Below are 18,731 nucleotides of genomic sequence, written 5' to 3' on the forward strand. Positions count from 1 at the left end.
TAGGGGAGAACGGAGTAGGGGTGGTAAAACGAAGAGCCGTTCGCTGCGGGCTGTACTGTCGTTGAGTCTTTCGCCGTGTGCAAGCATTGCCGCGTAAAAAAAGTTAGCTGTCACTGTTCCGCGCCATTTTTTTGAAAAAAGTTTTTACATTTGTCTATGGTACTTTTGTTTTGAATTACAAGTGTTAGTGTAATCGGGATTCAGTGAGCGCCGGACTGTGGTGGGAAAGTGTAGTGTGTGATGGTACTCTGCCACTCTGTGTGAGAGTGCAGCATGAGGGGTAGCGTTTATTTGTTCTTGCTATTGGCGCGTACTGTCGCCGCCATCACAGGACCTAGAGTAAGTAACTTTTGGAAACTTTACTAAATATTGTATTACATTTCGCAAAGAGAACATTCTAAATAAATAAATTAATATTAATAAAAAATATGACTTGAGATGGCTTTATGGATTGAACGAAAAATAATTGTAAACATAATTATTATTTACATCTCAAAAAATATTTGAAATAAGACAATATATTTAAATGCCGATAAACAGATCTGTCGCGAGATATATAATAAAAAATATATTACATTAAAAATCGAATAAAGTCGAAACGTAGAAAGTTGTTTAGAGAAAAATATATATGGAAACGAAATATTGCTATGATATCTGTGGCGGAAACATTTATTCACCTTATTTTTTTTTTAATTTATATCTAACCTTTCACTCCAAACGTGTATAGGCAATAAATAAACAGGCGCGAACTTATTCAAAAATAGAATGTATGTTTGCTTAACACGTAATGCCTCTAAGGAAATCGGCATTTGTTTCATATGGTTCTAGATTCGAATCATGTTTGAGACGTATATGATATATTCAAACAAAAACTAATATGTAATCTACTATATTTATCTATTTTGATGCTTAAAATATTAACTACGTATTGAAAAATTCAACTTAATACCGATCGTAACTGCAAGAAATAATAACCATCTCACACATTGAAAATACACCAACATTAAAAACTATTATGTTTCTTTAAAATTAATATGTCCCTTTGATGTTCTTTATTGATATAACCACCTCGGCTAACTCACAATTCAATCTGGAATACAACATCAATAATATTTCTGCTCGGCGGCGATGAAGGAAAACATCGTGAGTAAACCTGCATGTGTCTAATTTCAACGAAATTGTGCCACATGTGAATCACCAATCTGCATTGGAGCAGCGTGGTAACATGTTCCTAATCTTTTCCTCAAAGGGAGACGTCTTAACCCAGCATTGGGAAATTTACAGGCTGTACATGTTTGTAGAATAAGCGATGATTAGATGATCTACTAGATAGACTACCAGTAAGTGATACAAATTTAAAACAAAGATCAATAGCATTACGATAATGCAATTATCCCGAGACATTTCCGAAGATATTCGACATTTGTCAATCCTACCGACTACGTTCTGAGCCGAGGTGCGATCTCATAGGAGACACCCTCAGGATAAACGTTGCTTTCGAGCTCCAAAAGGCGTAAAGTCAAGGCTGAGTCTAGTACCCAGGGCCAACAGCACAACTCCAACAACAACAACAACAGCCTGTAAATTCCCACTGCTGGGCTAAAGGCCTCCTCTCCCTTTGAGGAGAAGGTTTGGAACATATCCGTTCCAATGCGGGTTGGTGGAATACACATGTGGCAGATTTTTTATGAAATTTGTCACATGCAGGTTTCCTCACGATGTTTTCCTTCACCGCTGAGCACGAGATGAATTATAAAGGCAAATTAAGCACATGAATCAGCGGTGCTTGCCTGGGCTTGAACCCGCAATCATCGGTTAAGATGCACGCGTTCTAACGACTGAGCCATCTCGACTCTACAATAAGCACAACTCCACAATGATAAAAAAAGATGTCTATCATTCGGGTAACTGAGATTGTCGTCTTAATACCGAACGTCGGCGTAACTCGTTTGTTAAATAACTTAAATCACGTCGACGTAACAGACGAAAACTTTCTTTACACGATTGAGAAAAGCGTGAGGTCATCGGCGATAATACACACACATCGTGACAAGCTTTCTCGGGTGAAAGAGCGTAAGGCGTGGTGTATACGTCAAAATTTTATTTAACACATTGGCTGCGGTACGGGGCCTTTAAGACCACGTATGAAGACTATCGTAACTGGTACGGGGCTTATTAGATCCGTAACGATCAAGAAACTAAATGTGATGTGAATATTATTTCTTCAGTGCGGTAGCTGGTCAAAAAGACCCCGAATTAAGATCCACCATAATGATTTAATAAGTAGCATATTAATATATGTATCACTTTTCTGCATTCCTATGTATCAAATTAATGTTGGGGAGGCCCCCACGACATCGAAATGTATGTTTTTCTTAGCCGAATAGTAAGGGAGACACATACGAGGCCTATTAGACCTCGCTTTGCATTGAACGTGTGATAAAATATATGTTCTATAAATTCAATAATATTATAAAACATAGACCAATTTCTCAATGGAAATGTTGTCAGTGTTTTATTTCAGTTATATGATATTTTCGATTTATTTATTCCCGAAGATGCATCCCTCCACGTAAATTATTATCATCGTGCATTTGTATATGTGAGTATCACTCGTGTTTACAATATGTCTTAGTGTGCGTGAGACGACAAGTAGAGATAGCACAAAAATATAAATCAGATTATATTTATTAAGTTCATTTTATTAACAATTTAATAATTTAACGTGATCGATCCTTTGTGAGAGATTAGATCTGTACCCATCTTTGGTAACTCATGTTTTTTTTTTTTTAAATAGTAAATATGGGACAGCATCACATACATTACTCTGATCCCATGTAAGTAGCTAAAGCACTTGTGTTATGGAAAATCAGAAGTAACGAAGGTACCAAAAACACCCAGACACAAGACAACATAGAAAACTAATAAACATTCTACATCGACTCGACCGGGTATCAAACCCGGAATCTTAGAGTGGCGTGCCCATGAAAATAAGTGTACACACTCGACCCCGAGGTCGTGTTATTTTTTTATATGTGTTTTTACTGTCACTATGGTGTTTTGGCGTTCAATAAAGTTTCATTATTTATTATCTCTACACCATGATATTTGATAATAATAAATATTTGATTATGATTCTGAAATTATGATATTCTGACTGAGTTCCAGTATCAAAATGTATCATGGGGAAGAATAAATAATTTATTCTTGATAAAGGATAATTACTGTAAAGATTTTTAACGTATTATGTGTGGTAGGGTAACGCGAGCGTCATCGCCTTGAACTCAGACAATGAATAATTATAACGCGAAAGTATAATGTGTTCATGCGACACTGGGTTTCATACAATTAATATAAAATACATAAAAATATTTCATCTACTTTTTATTGCACTATAAATCATTTTATATATTACATAACAATGATTTACATTATATATTATACATATTCATTAAGATTTATCTATTACACAATAAACGAATTATATGAATTAAAAAATGGACAATTAATTACGTATAAAGTTAAATAAAAAATTCTTTTTTTTATTTATTTTTTTAATCAGTTGAGAAATACTGACAAATATAATCTTAGCACATTCATCAATACTGTCTTAAGATCTTAATTACGAGAAAAAGAAACCGAAACAGCAATAAATATACTATAATAATAAGTTATTGGAATGCTGTTTGGATGACTGATGATGATGAAGTTCGTGTGACCACAGGCACAAGGGACATAACATCTAGTTCTGAAGGTTGGTGGCGCATTGGTGATGTAAGTAATTTCGTCTATGGTGGTCACTACTTGCCATCATGTTTAAATTTTAATTCAAATACCTCATATGGCAATTTTTGAGTAAATTTTATAACCTTTTCATATCTACATTTTATCACTATTCACAAGAAATAAAAAATCTTTGTGTTAAAAAATTTTCTCATGTCTACCATACTTTCTCGTAATTATAATCAACGAAATTAATAATTGAGTCACAGTTATATAATTACAGACGACTCAGTAAAATTGGCATTGTTCTGTGTTCTTGCAATTATTATTAAAGTTATTGTCTACTGTCACGAACTGAATTATACAGTTCCTGTAACCGATTATATTAAATAGTAAAACAGCGTACATTCATTTAGCCACAGTCTCTCAAACTTTTTAGCGTAAGGTCCAGTCGGGCGATAAGTGATTCGACGTCAGTTATCTGCCTAAAACTACTTACGAATCTCAATATGTCATACAAAAATGCGCTTATTATTTGTATTGTAAAAATAGCACTAAATCAACATTATATCCTGTGTTCAGTAATATAAAACCTAATTTATTTTTAACCCATAATGCACTTGTATAAAGTTATAGATACAAAATTAGGTGTGTATATTTTTGTATTTTTATATTGATAATAAAGATTGTACCATAACATATTTTTATGTAGGTATATATATTCGTTTTACGATTAAAATGAAGTTCGCCTATAAATGTTCCACTCCTGGGCTTCCCCTTCTTTTGAAAATATTTGGAACTTATTCCATAACGCCGCATATAAAAATGTAATTAGCCAATCGAACTTTCGCTATTCGAACTCACGAAAGATTCAATCATAGTTATCGCTAATAATAATCTCTGAAGCTTTTATTTCTAACGCTTTTTATTCCAATTACATTCGTATATTTATATTTATTTATAATTAAATATACATAATCTATAATACTTTTACGATTATTTTTCAAAAACAATGGATCTATTAAGCACATCCTAAATGTTTACAATATATAAAGCAACATACAATTTGTCAGCATCATGTTTTGACCACGGAACCAGCGGAAAAACTTAACCCATCGGCCAATATTCATCCTTCATGGACAGCACCTCCTTTTTCATTACAATGCTATATGTTAGAGGGTAGTACGCGTGGTAGTATACTACAACAGTAATTAGCTGCTTAATTATGGTAGTATACTACCACGCGGTCACTATAGGTAGTGAATAGAACTCTATCTGTAATACATAAGTCTTTACCAAGCTAATTACTGCTTCTTGCTGTTCTGCAGATGCTTTCTAACAACTAGTTCTCTTATCTGCCTTCGTAAAGCATTTTATAAATTTAATTTTTAATATAGCAACACTTCAAATCATTATAATTTATTTGGACAGGTTCTTGAGAGCTACGTAACAAATAACTAAAAATAAACTTTGCTGTTCTTTATCGAATCCGTTTTCGTTAATAACAATATCTTATAAAATAAATTTACATATATAAACATACTATTTATAGCTTAGTATAATTTGGATGTTGTTTATTTGTATCTGTTATATTATAATGTGAAAGTTACCTGTTAGTCTGAGATTGCGTAATTCAAATAAATAAAACTTTTAATATTTAATGTTAAGAATTATATGTTAATAACTTTCTTAGCGAGTTTTAGATCCGCTATCCATTGCAACGGAAGAAATATTTTATACGAAATAATTCCAACTAGCGTCCCGCCGATTCATAGGTACAGGTATTAATTGTTTAAAAAGAAAATTATAAGACCTTTTAGTACTCAGGAATAACGTAAAATATTTATTAGAATTAGGTCGTATATTCCGGAGATTATACCCTTACATACAAATCAAATCAAATCAATATATGTATATTACAAATATATTTCATTATATAGGATATTGATTTTCTAAAATTTCTTTGAATAGTTTTAGTAAAGTCATTATTGTTCCCCATCCCCTTTTAACCCTTAAATCCCAATCCCAGTGAAAACTCAAAATATTTACATTTCGTACGTATAGAAGACGATTATAATGTTTAAAAGAAATTAATCAAATAGGCCTTTCGAGTTTCAAGGTGAATGACCTCGGTATATTATTGTTTGCTATTAAGAGTCATATATATTTGTACATGCTCACGCGCATATGATAAATGTAAATAGGTACATGTTGCACGAGTCGCACGAACGACTACCCACCTACTTTCACCCTTGAGATGCTGCTTGATGTATCGTATTAATTGATATTCATTATACGCGTATAGTACGACACAGATTAGATGTAGCATCGGCAAAATTATCCCAAATTATCAATATTTATTTCTCATGTGAATATGATCTTTACACAAACGTAATAACTTCTAATATTATATGACCTAATATATTCGTCAATTTGACAAGTCGATTTACATGCACTTGCTCTCTCGGGTTGAACTGACGCGAGAATCGATAGTGACGTATAGCGTCGAATGGCGCGATAGGGAGCTATTTCTATTGGTTGTGTAAATCGGCAGTAATCGGTTTTATTGAATTGGCCCGATGCTACATCTAAGCTGTGTCGTACTTCAGTTACTTAACTAGATTGAAGAAACGTCTTTAAATGAAAAAAAAACACTTACGGCATTTATTTTAATGAATTTGTTAATAGGCTTAATGTATTATGCCGTGTAGTTCCGGCAGAGTTTAACAGCCATTAAATTTTAGTTTCTAGGTTATTTTATTTGTTTAGGTATTTATTAAGTTCGTTCTGTATATAATGTCTAAATCAGGCGTGTAATAGAGGTTAAACGATTCATAATAAAAAAATGCACGGTGACAAAAGCTTATCGATTTTCTTTGTCATTTCGTTATTCTTTATAAATATATTTACGACGACCTCCGTAGTCGAATAGTGTGTACACCGTTCATGGGTACTTGACTCCGAGGTCCCAGGTTCGATACCCGACCGAGTGGAAAAGGTTCATTACTTATCTATGTTGTCTTGGATCTGGGTGTTTGTGGTACCGGAATTACTTCTGATTTTCAATAACACAAGTGCTTTAACTACTTACAATGGTTTCAGAGTAATGTATGCGATGTTTTCAAATATTTATTTATTTATGTAATTTAACAAAGAAATAACCAGATAACAATTATTCCCGAGATATCTTCCAGTCAAGTTGTTAAACATAGTTCACAAATATTCTGAATGAGGTTTGGCATCGGCAGTAACATATTAAAAGTCAGCCCGATCATTCTTTCACGCAGCTTACTCACTGCAATCTTAAATATGCTAGAAAAATTGGTTTTAATTATTGTATTGTCTGAAGATTGTTATTTCCTTTTTTATGTATTCTACTCATTTATGTATTCTAATTATACGAGTTATGATATAACAATTGAAGACTATTCGATTTTTAAACTGTTTAATTTTTTTTTTTTGAAAAAGCACGACGCAATTTTTGTGTTACATGTAGATAGGACTAATCCTAGAAATATATCAACACGTATTACTCGCTGTGTTACTAATTAATTACTCGTGCATTATTTCATTAGACTTGCTAAAAAAAGACGAAACGAATTATTACATTTGATAAGAAATTACATTTAACAAATTATAGAAATTTATATAACTAATTTAATTCAATTAAAGACGTCATTTAACAATTATAACTAAATAAAATTAAACATAATTAATATACAATTCTGTTTTATTTTAAAATACATTTATTATAAACAGTTATAATAACTAATATCAAATGTTAGACATCTTACATAATGTTATATCAGACTTAGTGAATGGTAAAAATATAAAATATAATCATTGAATGTAGATCATAATCTGTGTTAATAATTAACTTAGTATTCGCTGGAGAACTATAAATTACTGAAATTACACTTACTTACTGTATTACGTATGCAGAAGATAGTACAAAGACGGCAACTCTTAGTGCTTTCGACGCAATTTTTTTTTAAGTATTGTTATTTGAAAGTATTTTGGAAGAGGGTAAAAGATATATTACTTAATGAAACAAGCAATATACAGTCATTTATTTACAATATTAGAGATATATAAATATAATAACGGAATAGAACACGATTTTGTACATAGTGAAACGATCTAAAATTATTTATTATGTTTTCGCGCCAGATTGTTTTTTTTTTCTTTTAATCGAACTGAAGTAGAATAAAATAATGCCATTTTATTAAAAATTAAATTAAATATAGAACGTGTTGTTATCAAAACAATTAAGAATAAAAAGTATGTATAACACGTAATAGATATGTATATATGTTTTAGATATATATGAAATGTTTTAGAAAGTTTTTATTAGTTATTTATTTGTCATGTTTGCATTAACGACTGTAATAAATCTTAGAGAATAGAGTAATATATTATCATTTCATCACTATTTTTTTAAATTATAATTAATCGAAGATTTTTAACTAACTAAATGATTAATTAATATATTACAATTATACATTTTCATAATTTTGTTTATTGTGAATATATGTAAATAAGCATAAGTTTGACCCATTTGTTTGGGTTGGGTGCTAATGTTTTATTCGATTTTAGTGCGGCCTTCTTAAAACAAACTCTTTGGTTACACTACGACACTTAAATTGACAGTCTCCCTCCTACTAGACCTGTTTTTAACAATTGCATAAGGGCTTTTTGACTTAAATCATTATTCAAAATTAAAGATTTTATTAATTATCTGTTCATATTAAAAAAAGGCACATAATACACAACAAAAATGGCTATGTTATCGTAATAAATGTCAGCAAGCGTTTTTATTTCGTAATTTATTTAAATCAATTGAATTGATTACGTCATTCGTGCAATAAAACGTAAAAGGGCTTAACAAAACCACAGTCACGGTATAATCAAGGAAGTATCGAATACCGCAGGATTCGTTGACACGTAAGTTTGCGTAACCGGGGAACCGAACACCGTTCAGTTACGTAATCGTGTACTATTTTTATGGTAAAACATGTTAGGTAAATGATTCAATGATGTTTTCTACGCGGATATTACGAAGGGAAAATAGTTAAGCAAAGTTTATTTAAAACTTGAATTAAAATATAAATGTGTTAAGGAAGAGCGACTTCTTCTGGCACGGGAGCTCACGGCACTCAAAAGAAGAAATCAACCTTTGAGATTTTATTGTACTGTCTTGGTTATTGATGAAATAAACATTTATTTATTTATTATTTATTATAACTAGCGACCCGCCCAGCCTCGCACAATTTATCGTAATTTCCGGAGATTACCCCTACAAGCAATATATTTTATAATATATTTTACCTCTTTCATGATCATATGTGTACATTATTTTGATAGATAGAGAAAAAAAAGTCTAATGACACTGTGTAAAGACAAATTTCTTTTTTTTTTATTATAGACGGTCAGTGACTCTATCCACAGAGTATCTAATTTAAAATTATTTACATATTTTACAATACTTTAAATGAACAATAAAACATCCCTCCTAAGGCAAGGCATTATTATTGAAACGAATTCAATAATAATCCACATACATACAATGATATGATTAATAATCAGAGAATTAATTAATAAATAAATAATTTAGATTTAATTAGTAGATTAATGTAATTATATAACAGTGAGGGTTTGATTCAGAAATGTTTGAACACATTTTCATTTAATGTAATAAATTAAAATGAAAAAAAGATACAATAATATAAATAGTATGTTGAAATACAAACAATGTAAAAATAGGTTTGAAAGGTGAGTGAGCCAGTGTAACTACAGGCACAAGAGACATAACATCTTAGTTCCCAAGGTTGGTGGCACATGACGATGTAAGGAATAGTTAATATTTCTTACAGCGTCATTGTCTATGGGTGATGGTGACCACTTACCATCAGGTGGCCCACATGTCGTCCACCAATTTATACCATAAAAAAGCCTCATAAATAGGAAACTATCTGTTGCAGAGTAACATGAGATTGAGTGTAGCAGTGATTTGTCAAAAATGACATATTTTAAAAGCATTATACTAAAGACAAGCATTAAATGATTATGATTGAAGTGTGTCGTTATGAGTACAATACAGAAAACGCTGTTACCTAACATTATGCTAAGAGAATCCCACACGGGCTTATCCGATACTTGTTACACGATCGTGTAATGATTTCTAATAGCATTTGACGAGTAAACGTGTATTATTTAACCGATGTCAATAAAGGAAGTTTATCAATTCGATTTTTATATTTGTTACCTCAGATCTTTTTAATTTATAAACCGATATCGAATATTATTTTTGTTCAAACTAATTAATTTGCAGTAAATAAGCTTATTATACTTTGTGAGGTTGTTTATTTTTTTATGGTATAGGTTGGCGGACGAGAATATGGGCCACCTGTTGGTAAGTGGTCACCATCACTCATAGACGATGAAATATTAACAATTCCTTACATCGTCAATGTGCCAACAACCTTGGGAACTAAAATGTTATGTCCCTTGTGCCTGTAGTTACACTGGCTCACTCACCCTTCAAACCGGAACACAACAATACTGAGTACTGTTATTTGGCGGAAGAATAACTGATGATTGGGTGGTACCTACCCAGACGGGCTAGAACAAAGAATTAATTTTAATTGGTTTGCAGTCAAACTACAAATAACTGTGAGTGTGATTACTGCCACAGACTGATAATTAAATAATTTAGAATACGTACATACAAGTCTCTTAACTTTAATCAAAATACACAACAAATACACAATTAAAATTTCAATATTTAGTCCAAATCAATAGTTCTCGGAATGATTGAGAATTCCATTCGATATTACATCGTCGCGTGTAAATCATTCCTCTAACCTAATAAGTTTCGATTAAAGTGCTAATCATTCAGTCATTAAAATCACACATGCTATTTAATGAATAAAAGAAATTGATATCTTCACCATTTTCATGATGAAACAAATATTCTCGGAAAATCCTTCGTTATTATTGTCTATTATTAATAACGATGTTTAGTAGAATCAACCTGAAAATGTGCCACATTTGACCAACGGCTTCTTCTCCACTTCGAGAAGATTCTTCGGAGCTTATTCCGACAGCTGCTTCAACGTAGCTTGAAATTCCCATGCAGATTGATAAACACAAACATCCATATCCTATGGAAATATGACTATGGAAATATTACTTACTATAAAACGTTAATTCATGCATGAAAAAAATATATTGGTATATAATTGAATAAAAAAAGAAAAAGCAGTTAGAATAGTTCGTCATACATTTTATAAAACCGTACAGACATACATAGAATTTAAATGGAGCTCCGGTTTCATCGGAGAAAAAAGTTTACTGTAAAAAGTTTTTACTCGAACGCTGACAATAAAATGAGTTTTGAATACCTATCAATGAAACTTGCACACAGATTGAATGAAGTGTGTACTTTAAACGGACTTGTAAATTCCAAACTGTCACTGATTCGTAAACATAACGTAAGCTAACATAATGAGCGAGAAAGCAAAACTTTCATCGTTTTACGGAAACCGGACTTATTCTCATTCAACTCGCGTACATCTCATCTTTGTTTCCAAACGATTAGAAAATCGACACTGTATCTTGCATCGTTGCATTTGAAGCAGTTTAGAATTTACTTGTGAGATCATCTGACAAGTTTCGTTAGAGTTAATAACTCAAATTAATTAATAGTTAAAATTATTGTCTATGGCATTATTTATCTTTTCTGGCCCTAGCTTATAGATTTGTTTAGGGTAGGTACAGTCGGGGTAAGAAAAGGTTCGTCACCTTAAGATCTATTTTGGTGTGCTCAGTATGACCGATAATTTGCTTAAGAATGACATATTGCGTCGCAATGATTTGATGTTTAGATTCAAAAGGTACTAAGAGTTTAAGACTTGATAAAGGAATGAATTTGAAAACTGACGAAGGTTTTCTTACTCTGACTGTACATGTCAATTTCAACATGACTGGAGTATTAATACACGATCAAGACTACGAGCAGTGTGATAATAAATTAACTTAACCCATTTTATTAATATTTATTTCTATTTTAATGATTATTTCTCTATTAACTATATTCCGATATCTATTGGCAAAACGACGTGATCTTATACTGTAAAGATTGATCCTATACCTACTGTACCGAGTATTACCAATGCACTGTGAATCCATATAAACCTATTTCATTTGGAATCTATCAATCTTTTGCTTACAATTAATATCTTACGTTAGAAAATATATAATTTGTCATAAAATATTTGATGGAACTATAATAGTTCTATTAATTATTTTATAATCAAATAATATGTCTTTTCTACTGGTAGGTATGTGTAGGAAATCGAACTAGGAAATGGGCTACCTGATAGTGAAGGATCACTAACGCCCATACATATTCGCTCTGTAAGAATACTAACCAATACTACAAACATAGCCAAGGAGCTACTAAAATTGAGATTTATGATTTTATATTATCGTCTTCGACCCGCGAAATTTTGATTTTAATATCTTAATGATTCTAACTTGACTTACAAATCTTTTAGGGTTATAACTACTTATTAGAGAAAAATAAGTAAGAAATGCTAAGATTATTTCCCTATGTAATTATGATATAGTCTTCCCAAAAATGTATATATAGCAAATGCATATTACCATAGCTAACGGCTACCATATGTGACTTTGAAATAACAGTGAAACATGTGTAAACGTAATTTGTATCCAAATATTTACAATATTAAATAAGAATTTTTAATCCATGAACCATTCTTTCACTCTTACGTAATCATATGACCTTTAAAACAAAAAGTAAAGTCCAAACGAAATCAAAAGCGACCGGAACGCCTACTTGCGAGCGCGTCGTGAAAGTGCCCCGCCGCGAGACAGATCGGCGCATTCTACCGCATAACACATCCTGTACGTGAATTTTTTAACCGGTACTCAAATTACCATAGACAGTTACGTAAACTTATTAACACATGGCTTTCATTTATAGATGTCAAAGTAAAACATAGCGATCTAGCTTGCCTATAAGGCGGGACTTTTCGACACCCTTAAGTTGTTGGTTATGCTACTAAACTTTTTTGTAAGGGAGTTGAACAAAGCAAATAATAGTGCTCTTTTGAAAATGGACGACAATATGCCTCCTGCCGACTACTCTCTGCTTAGAATGGATATGACCGAAACCGGTCAGGCGAAAATAAAATAAAAAAAAAAACAAATTGTAAAAAAATATCTCATATATAAATTTAGAAGTCTGGAAAAGCAAATTAAAAAAAATTACAGTTAAAATGTTGTTCGTTGCTAATACAAGATTTTACTTCGATAATCACAGAAACAGTTCATATAAAAATAAAGTATGTTAGATCTCATCTCTCTGCGCCCGCGCATACTAAAGAATGCACTTTCGTGCTACTGATGCGTCACGGACAGACAAATGTTCTCCGTGAATTGTGAGAAAACAGCTTCGTCATCTCACATTCTGTTACAGTCCAGCAAGAACAAATATAAGATCGTAATGTTAAGATAATACTAAAGAATTTATTGTACTTACAAATTACAGATCAATAAATACATAATGATTTTTTTTTAATTATGTTAACGAAGCTTTTTGGTAGGTCTTTGTGAAATCTCGTCTGAGTAGGTACCACCTACACATTGTATATTCTACTGTCAAACAGTAATACTTAGGATTGCTGTGTTTGGGTTTGATATAACATGTCAGTTCTTAAAGTGCAGGTGCATTGGTGATGTAAAATTTTGTAAAAAAATCTTACGATTCTTGTATCTATGGACAGTGGTGACCACTTACTATTAAGTGGCCCATTTGCTAGACTGTCTTATTACCTATACTCGATAAAAAAACTCTTAGTGAAATAAATAAAATATCAACATTAAATTAACTTTCATTAACTGATATGATTGTATTTTTTTGATGTTGAAAAAGAGTAACTACTGAGTTTCTTGCCGGTTCTTCTCGGTAGAATCTACTTTCCGAACCGGTGGTAGCTTCACTTAATTGTTAAATGACGATTCAGAAGTGCTTGTAAAAGCCTACTTGAATAAAGTTTATTTTGATTTTGATTTTTGATTAAAACTTGTTACTCAATTAATTACAATAACTTCCTACTATAACTAATTTAATTGAAGTCTGTGTTAAGAATACTTCTTTTAAAATAATTAATAATAATTTATATACATTACTTATTAAACGACATTTCATATAAAAATGTTAATCATTTGTTATATTTTTATCTTCATCTCTATTAAGTTAGTCCTTTATGTGATTTGGTTGTATTTGAGAAAATAAAGACATCAAATTCCACTTATGCTAATATTTTTTTCTTTTTGTTTTCAGATAGAAAATGACTTCGACAGAAACAGACAGCCACCGCTAGGTCCTACTGGTTTCAACGATCATCAAACGAGATATGGGATATCACCATCATTACAGAACTTCCAAGGGCAGCCTAATATACTGAGCAGTCCAGCACCTCCAATTCAGTTCCCTCAGCCAATCTTTCAACAACAGCCGTATGTTCCGCAGTTCAACAATTTACTGCCAGCTCAAAACATTCCAAGCAATGCTCCCGTACAAAACAACAATGGATTTCAATATAACCAACCTACAAATGTAAATCCAATAAATAATTTGGGTCAAATTCAACAGCATCAAAATATACCACAACCGATACCTACTTTGTCGGCATTTCAAAATAATGGTCTTCCGTTAACGCAAACCGCTCCACAAACATTCAATCCGAATCAAAATATTCATAGTCAAATTTCTATAGCCCAGCAGAGACCTACGCAGGCTGCATTTTTACCATCTCTGAATAATGCTAATAATCCAGCTTTTAGCGCACCCAACCCCATTACTATTCAAGCCGCACCTAATCTAGCCCCGCAAAATTTGAACAATCAACAAATTCCTTTCCAATCAATAAGCCAATCACCATTATATAATAATAACAATAATGGACAATCCGTATCACAATTAAGGGATTACTATGAACAACAATCAAAAGAAAATCTAGAAAAATTAAAAGAACTTCAAGAAAGACAAAGGATTATTCAGAAACATCAAGAGTTTGTTCAGAAACAACAACAAAAGCAGCAAGAAAAGGTGGAAAAATTACACGAAGAATTTGTCAGTAAACAAGCTACAAAATCAATACCAAGTTATACGACAACAGAAAATTATGAAGAATACTTCAAACGCAATCAAGAAAAACGAAGACCGCTACTGCCTCATGAGACAGATTTATTCAGGAAAGCTGTTGAACAATATGAAAAGGAGCACCCAACTACAACGACGTCTACGACTACGACCACAACAACTACAACAACAACAGCGCGACCCACTACGAGGTATAGAACTCGATCACCGACCCGAACCAGGGCTCCACCTCAAGACAGAAACAAACAAAAGCTTTATAATGAAATTAAGAATTTACTGGAAGAAAGTGATACTAAAGGTTTTGATGATAACTTAAGAGCAAAAAGCGTAGCTTTACTTCAGAAGCCAGATATACTAAAACAGCTTAAAGTGGCTTTAGCCGAAAATCCTGAAGATTTTAATGAAAAAAATTTCACATCTCGGGAAATTTCTTTAAACGGCCAAAAGTTTGAAGTTATAAGAACAACTAACCCGAATCTGATTCCAAAAGGTGCTATAGCCGCTGACAGTCCGGATTTAGGTAAGCTGATATCAGCTACCCAAGAACCACAAAAAGAAAGTCGCATCTCTTTTGACGATTTAACAAAAGGTGTATTGCCGCCTGGAGCTAATTTCGAACTTATAAAACAAGCAGACAACGGTAAGTTGGAAGAAGTTTCCAAAATACCAAATTCGCTACAAAATAAAAAGAAAGTTACTTTCGTATTTCTGGAGGAACAAGATGATGGGACATTCAAAGTGAAAGGTGTGAAGGCAAACGGGCAACAAACCGAAGAAGGGCCTGAGGTTGAGGATATTTTGAATAAGATAAAGAAGGGTGAAATACAACTACCGGGACCAACCAAAATAAGTAACAATATTTACACTTCGAGCACGCAAAGCCCTACTATCGCAACAACCGAATATATAGCCGAATCATCGCATCACCCATCAAGCTACACCAGTTTCGTAACAACGTCGAATTACGGTAATTCCGGGCATACTAACCCAATACAAACAACACCAGCGCCCACTTATCGTAACTCTATTGCGTCATCAACAAGAACTACTCCTGTGACGCAAACATATGCGCCTACAACCCGAACGACAACCAGCGAAAGATATGTTATCAAATCTTCGACTCCAAATTACATAAAAAACAGACACAGCCATCACCAAGCATCAAGAAGTCACGTGCCCAGTACAACTGCTATAAATACAACTCCGGCTTATAGGACGACGCCTCAAGATATTGTCGTAATCGGATCAAGCGCCGCTCCAACTTACGAAGAGTCCACTGTAAACTTGAACTATGAAAAGAGCGATACACCTGACCTCGTGGATATTCTGAAAGAAAATGGTCTGTTCGCAACAGCCAAATATTTGAAACAATCTGGCTTGGATGCGATACTAAATGAAACAGGACCTTACACAATTTTCGCCCCAACCGATAAAGCTTTTAGGACTCTATTAGTTCAACTCGGTGGGCCTGATAGGGCAGAAGAGAAGTTCCGTGACAATCCTAGATTATTGAGTGGAGTAAGTAAAGCATACCAATAATTTTTCTCATCGACTTCTTCACTACTAAATCTTTATTGTATTCTATTTATTTTCTATATTGTACAACATTAAGATATACATTTTAATAATGATACCTCATGTTTAATTTCATTATAAAAAAATATAAAATAGAAAATTAACGATTGATATCTTCATCAGTTGCTGCTCCATCACGTTATCCCCGGCGCGTTCGACATCGGCTCGCTCCAAGACGAAATGACAGGCGTCTCCCTTGCCGGCACGCAACTCCGGGTGAATCAGTACGACATGCATGACGTCGAATGGAACGAAGTACGAGTGACGACTATCAACGGGGCTCGAGTCCTTGACGATAAGAAGGACATACATATACCACAGGTAAACTATACAACTATACTACCATCAATAATAATTTGACGACTTTTCAAAAAAATTGTATCAATAGATTATTATTCTCACTTATTTAAATATGTTATTGATGGTCATCGCCTTTACTTTCCAGGGCATTGCCCACGCAGTGGACCGGGTGATGTTCCCGCTGCCGGTCGGAGATCTCGTACAGACCTTGCAAGCGGACCGGGATCGACGCTTCACGACCTTCCTGAAAGCTATATACGCCAGCGGCTTCGCGGAGACTTTAGCCGGTAAGAACGAAAAAATCAAGAAATCGTGGTTTTAGAAAATGTAATGGTATTATCATGTTTGACTGTACGATTGGAGTGAGGAGGATGTATGGTTGTTGTGATAATAATACAACTATTTGGACAACAACCTTATATTCTCTAAGACGTCCACCAACGGGCAATCAGCTGATGTGTTGGCTAAAGTCGGGCGTGACGTTTCCAGAGAGCAAGACGTACACGGTGTTCGCGCCGACGGACGCGGCGTTCGCGCGGCTGGCGGTGGCCGAGCTGGCGCGCGTGGGCGACCGCGCGGGCGCGCGCGCGCTGGTGGCGCGACACGTGCTGCCCGGCACGCTGTACAGCGCCGGCATGCGCTACTACCAGCTGCGCAACTCCATGGAGGACGCCAAGCCGCTCACGCTGCAGAAGAGCTCCGGTGAGCTGTCTTATTGACTAACTAACTTAATACCATCGTACCTCGAAAGACTGACACATAAAGTACGATAGTAGCATTTTATTACAATAGGCCATTTGACTGGTTTTTAAAATCCATTTTATAATATTTAGTAGAGGTTAAGGAACCCAGTAAAAGTTGATTTTTTTATTTCTAGTACATATTTGCCTAAAAATATCATATTAAATATTCCATATTTAAATAACGCGCTAAAACGCTACTTGGACAATATGGCGCTGCAATGGAGTCGGTGACGTCACTTTGCTGTATTTTAATCTGTGGTACATATAGTAGAAAATCAAGGTATACAACAAAGTGACTTCATCATAAGCCCGGCCAATCAGGAACGTTTTGTGTCACGTGACAAACGTTTGAAAAAATGCATTTTTATTTATTGATTTTTGAATTAATTAAGTATTATTTTCAAGTTTCGTTAGCAAATAACCATTTATAAACTTATAATATACACTGATTACAATAATTCACAATTTATTTTTCGCATTGTCAAATAGCCATGCACATGCAGCACAAAATCGTAATTCAAATGATATACTGTTACGTGGAACCTTTGTTGTTATACAGCCTATATGTACCTAAACTTTTAGTATAACATATTTATATGTTAGTACTGCTACGATAACTAAACATGTAACTATGGTCTCCATTATCCTTATGTAATACTACATAGTATTACATAAGGATAATGGATTATTAGAGATTTTTTTTATAAAAACAATTTACCCGCAGGTCGCATCAAAGTGAACAACGCCCAAGTCATAACCCACAACATCCCGGCGACCAACGGCGTCATCCACGCCGTGGATGCGCTGCTATAGACGACGTCCCGCCAAACTAGACTAGGACACATTACGGAGCTACACATTCAAATAAAGTCAAAAATCTTCATCCTAACAATTCAAGAAACAGGCTCCAAGATTGTTAAGAATCTAAATTAATAGTATTGTCGCTATTTTGTCTTTTCTATATATTTATATCGATTGCCCACGAGTGGGACGATTATATATTATGTATCCAATATTTTAATTTTATATAATAACAATATCTGTCTAAGTTTTATGACTTATTTCCGTGTAGCGGCTGTAAAGCCACAATTAAAAATTAAGACTGTAAATATAAACTAGAATAAGATGTTAATTTATGCAGTTAACTTTTTTTGTAAATAAATTTTTATCAATATTATGGGTTTTTGATTCAAAATAAA

The 18,731-nt window shown here is 33.4% G+C and overlaps 1 protein-coding gene across 1 annotated transcript; it reads left to right on the plus strand.

The window, feature by feature from the left end:
* Window positions 1-38: 38 nt before the first annotated feature.
* LOC124531459 (basic-leucine zipper transcription factor A) lies at window positions 39-18,707 on the plus strand. Its single transcript, XM_047106049.1, has 6 exons — window positions 39-339; window positions 14,093-16,432; window positions 16,613-16,810; window positions 16,935-17,076; window positions 17,279-17,491; window positions 18,257-18,707. The coding sequence occupies exons 1-6, from the start codon at window positions 274-276 to the stop codon at window positions 18,343-18,345; spliced, it is 3,048 nt and encodes a 1,015-aa protein (XP_046962005.1). The 5' UTR covers window positions 39-273; the 3' UTR covers window positions 18,346-18,707.
* Window positions 18,708-18,731: the final 24 nt, after the last annotated feature.

Source organism: Vanessa cardui, chromosome 7 (assembly GCF_905220365.1).
Source record: "Vanessa cardui chromosome 7, ilVanCard2.1, whole genome shotgun sequence".
NCBI classification, from domain to species: Eukaryota; Metazoa; Arthropoda; class Insecta; order Lepidoptera; family Nymphalidae; genus Vanessa; species Vanessa cardui.

What these genes read in the sequence shown, in the direction of transcription:
- LOC124531459 (XM_047106049.1), top strand. Translation starts at nt 274, where the DNA reads ATGAGGGGTAGCGTTTATTTGTTCTTGCTATTGGCGCGTACTGTCGCC. An exon ending in ATCCTAGATTATTGAGTGGA is followed by an intron (nt 16,433 to 16,612) that starts GTAAGTAAAGCA and finishes TATCTTCATCAG; the next exon opens with TTGCTGCTCCATCACGTTAT. An exon ending in AGGACATACATATACCACAG is followed by an intron (nt 16,811 to 16,934) that starts GTAAACTATACA and finishes TTTACTTTCCAG; the next exon opens with GGCATTGCCCACGCAGTGGA.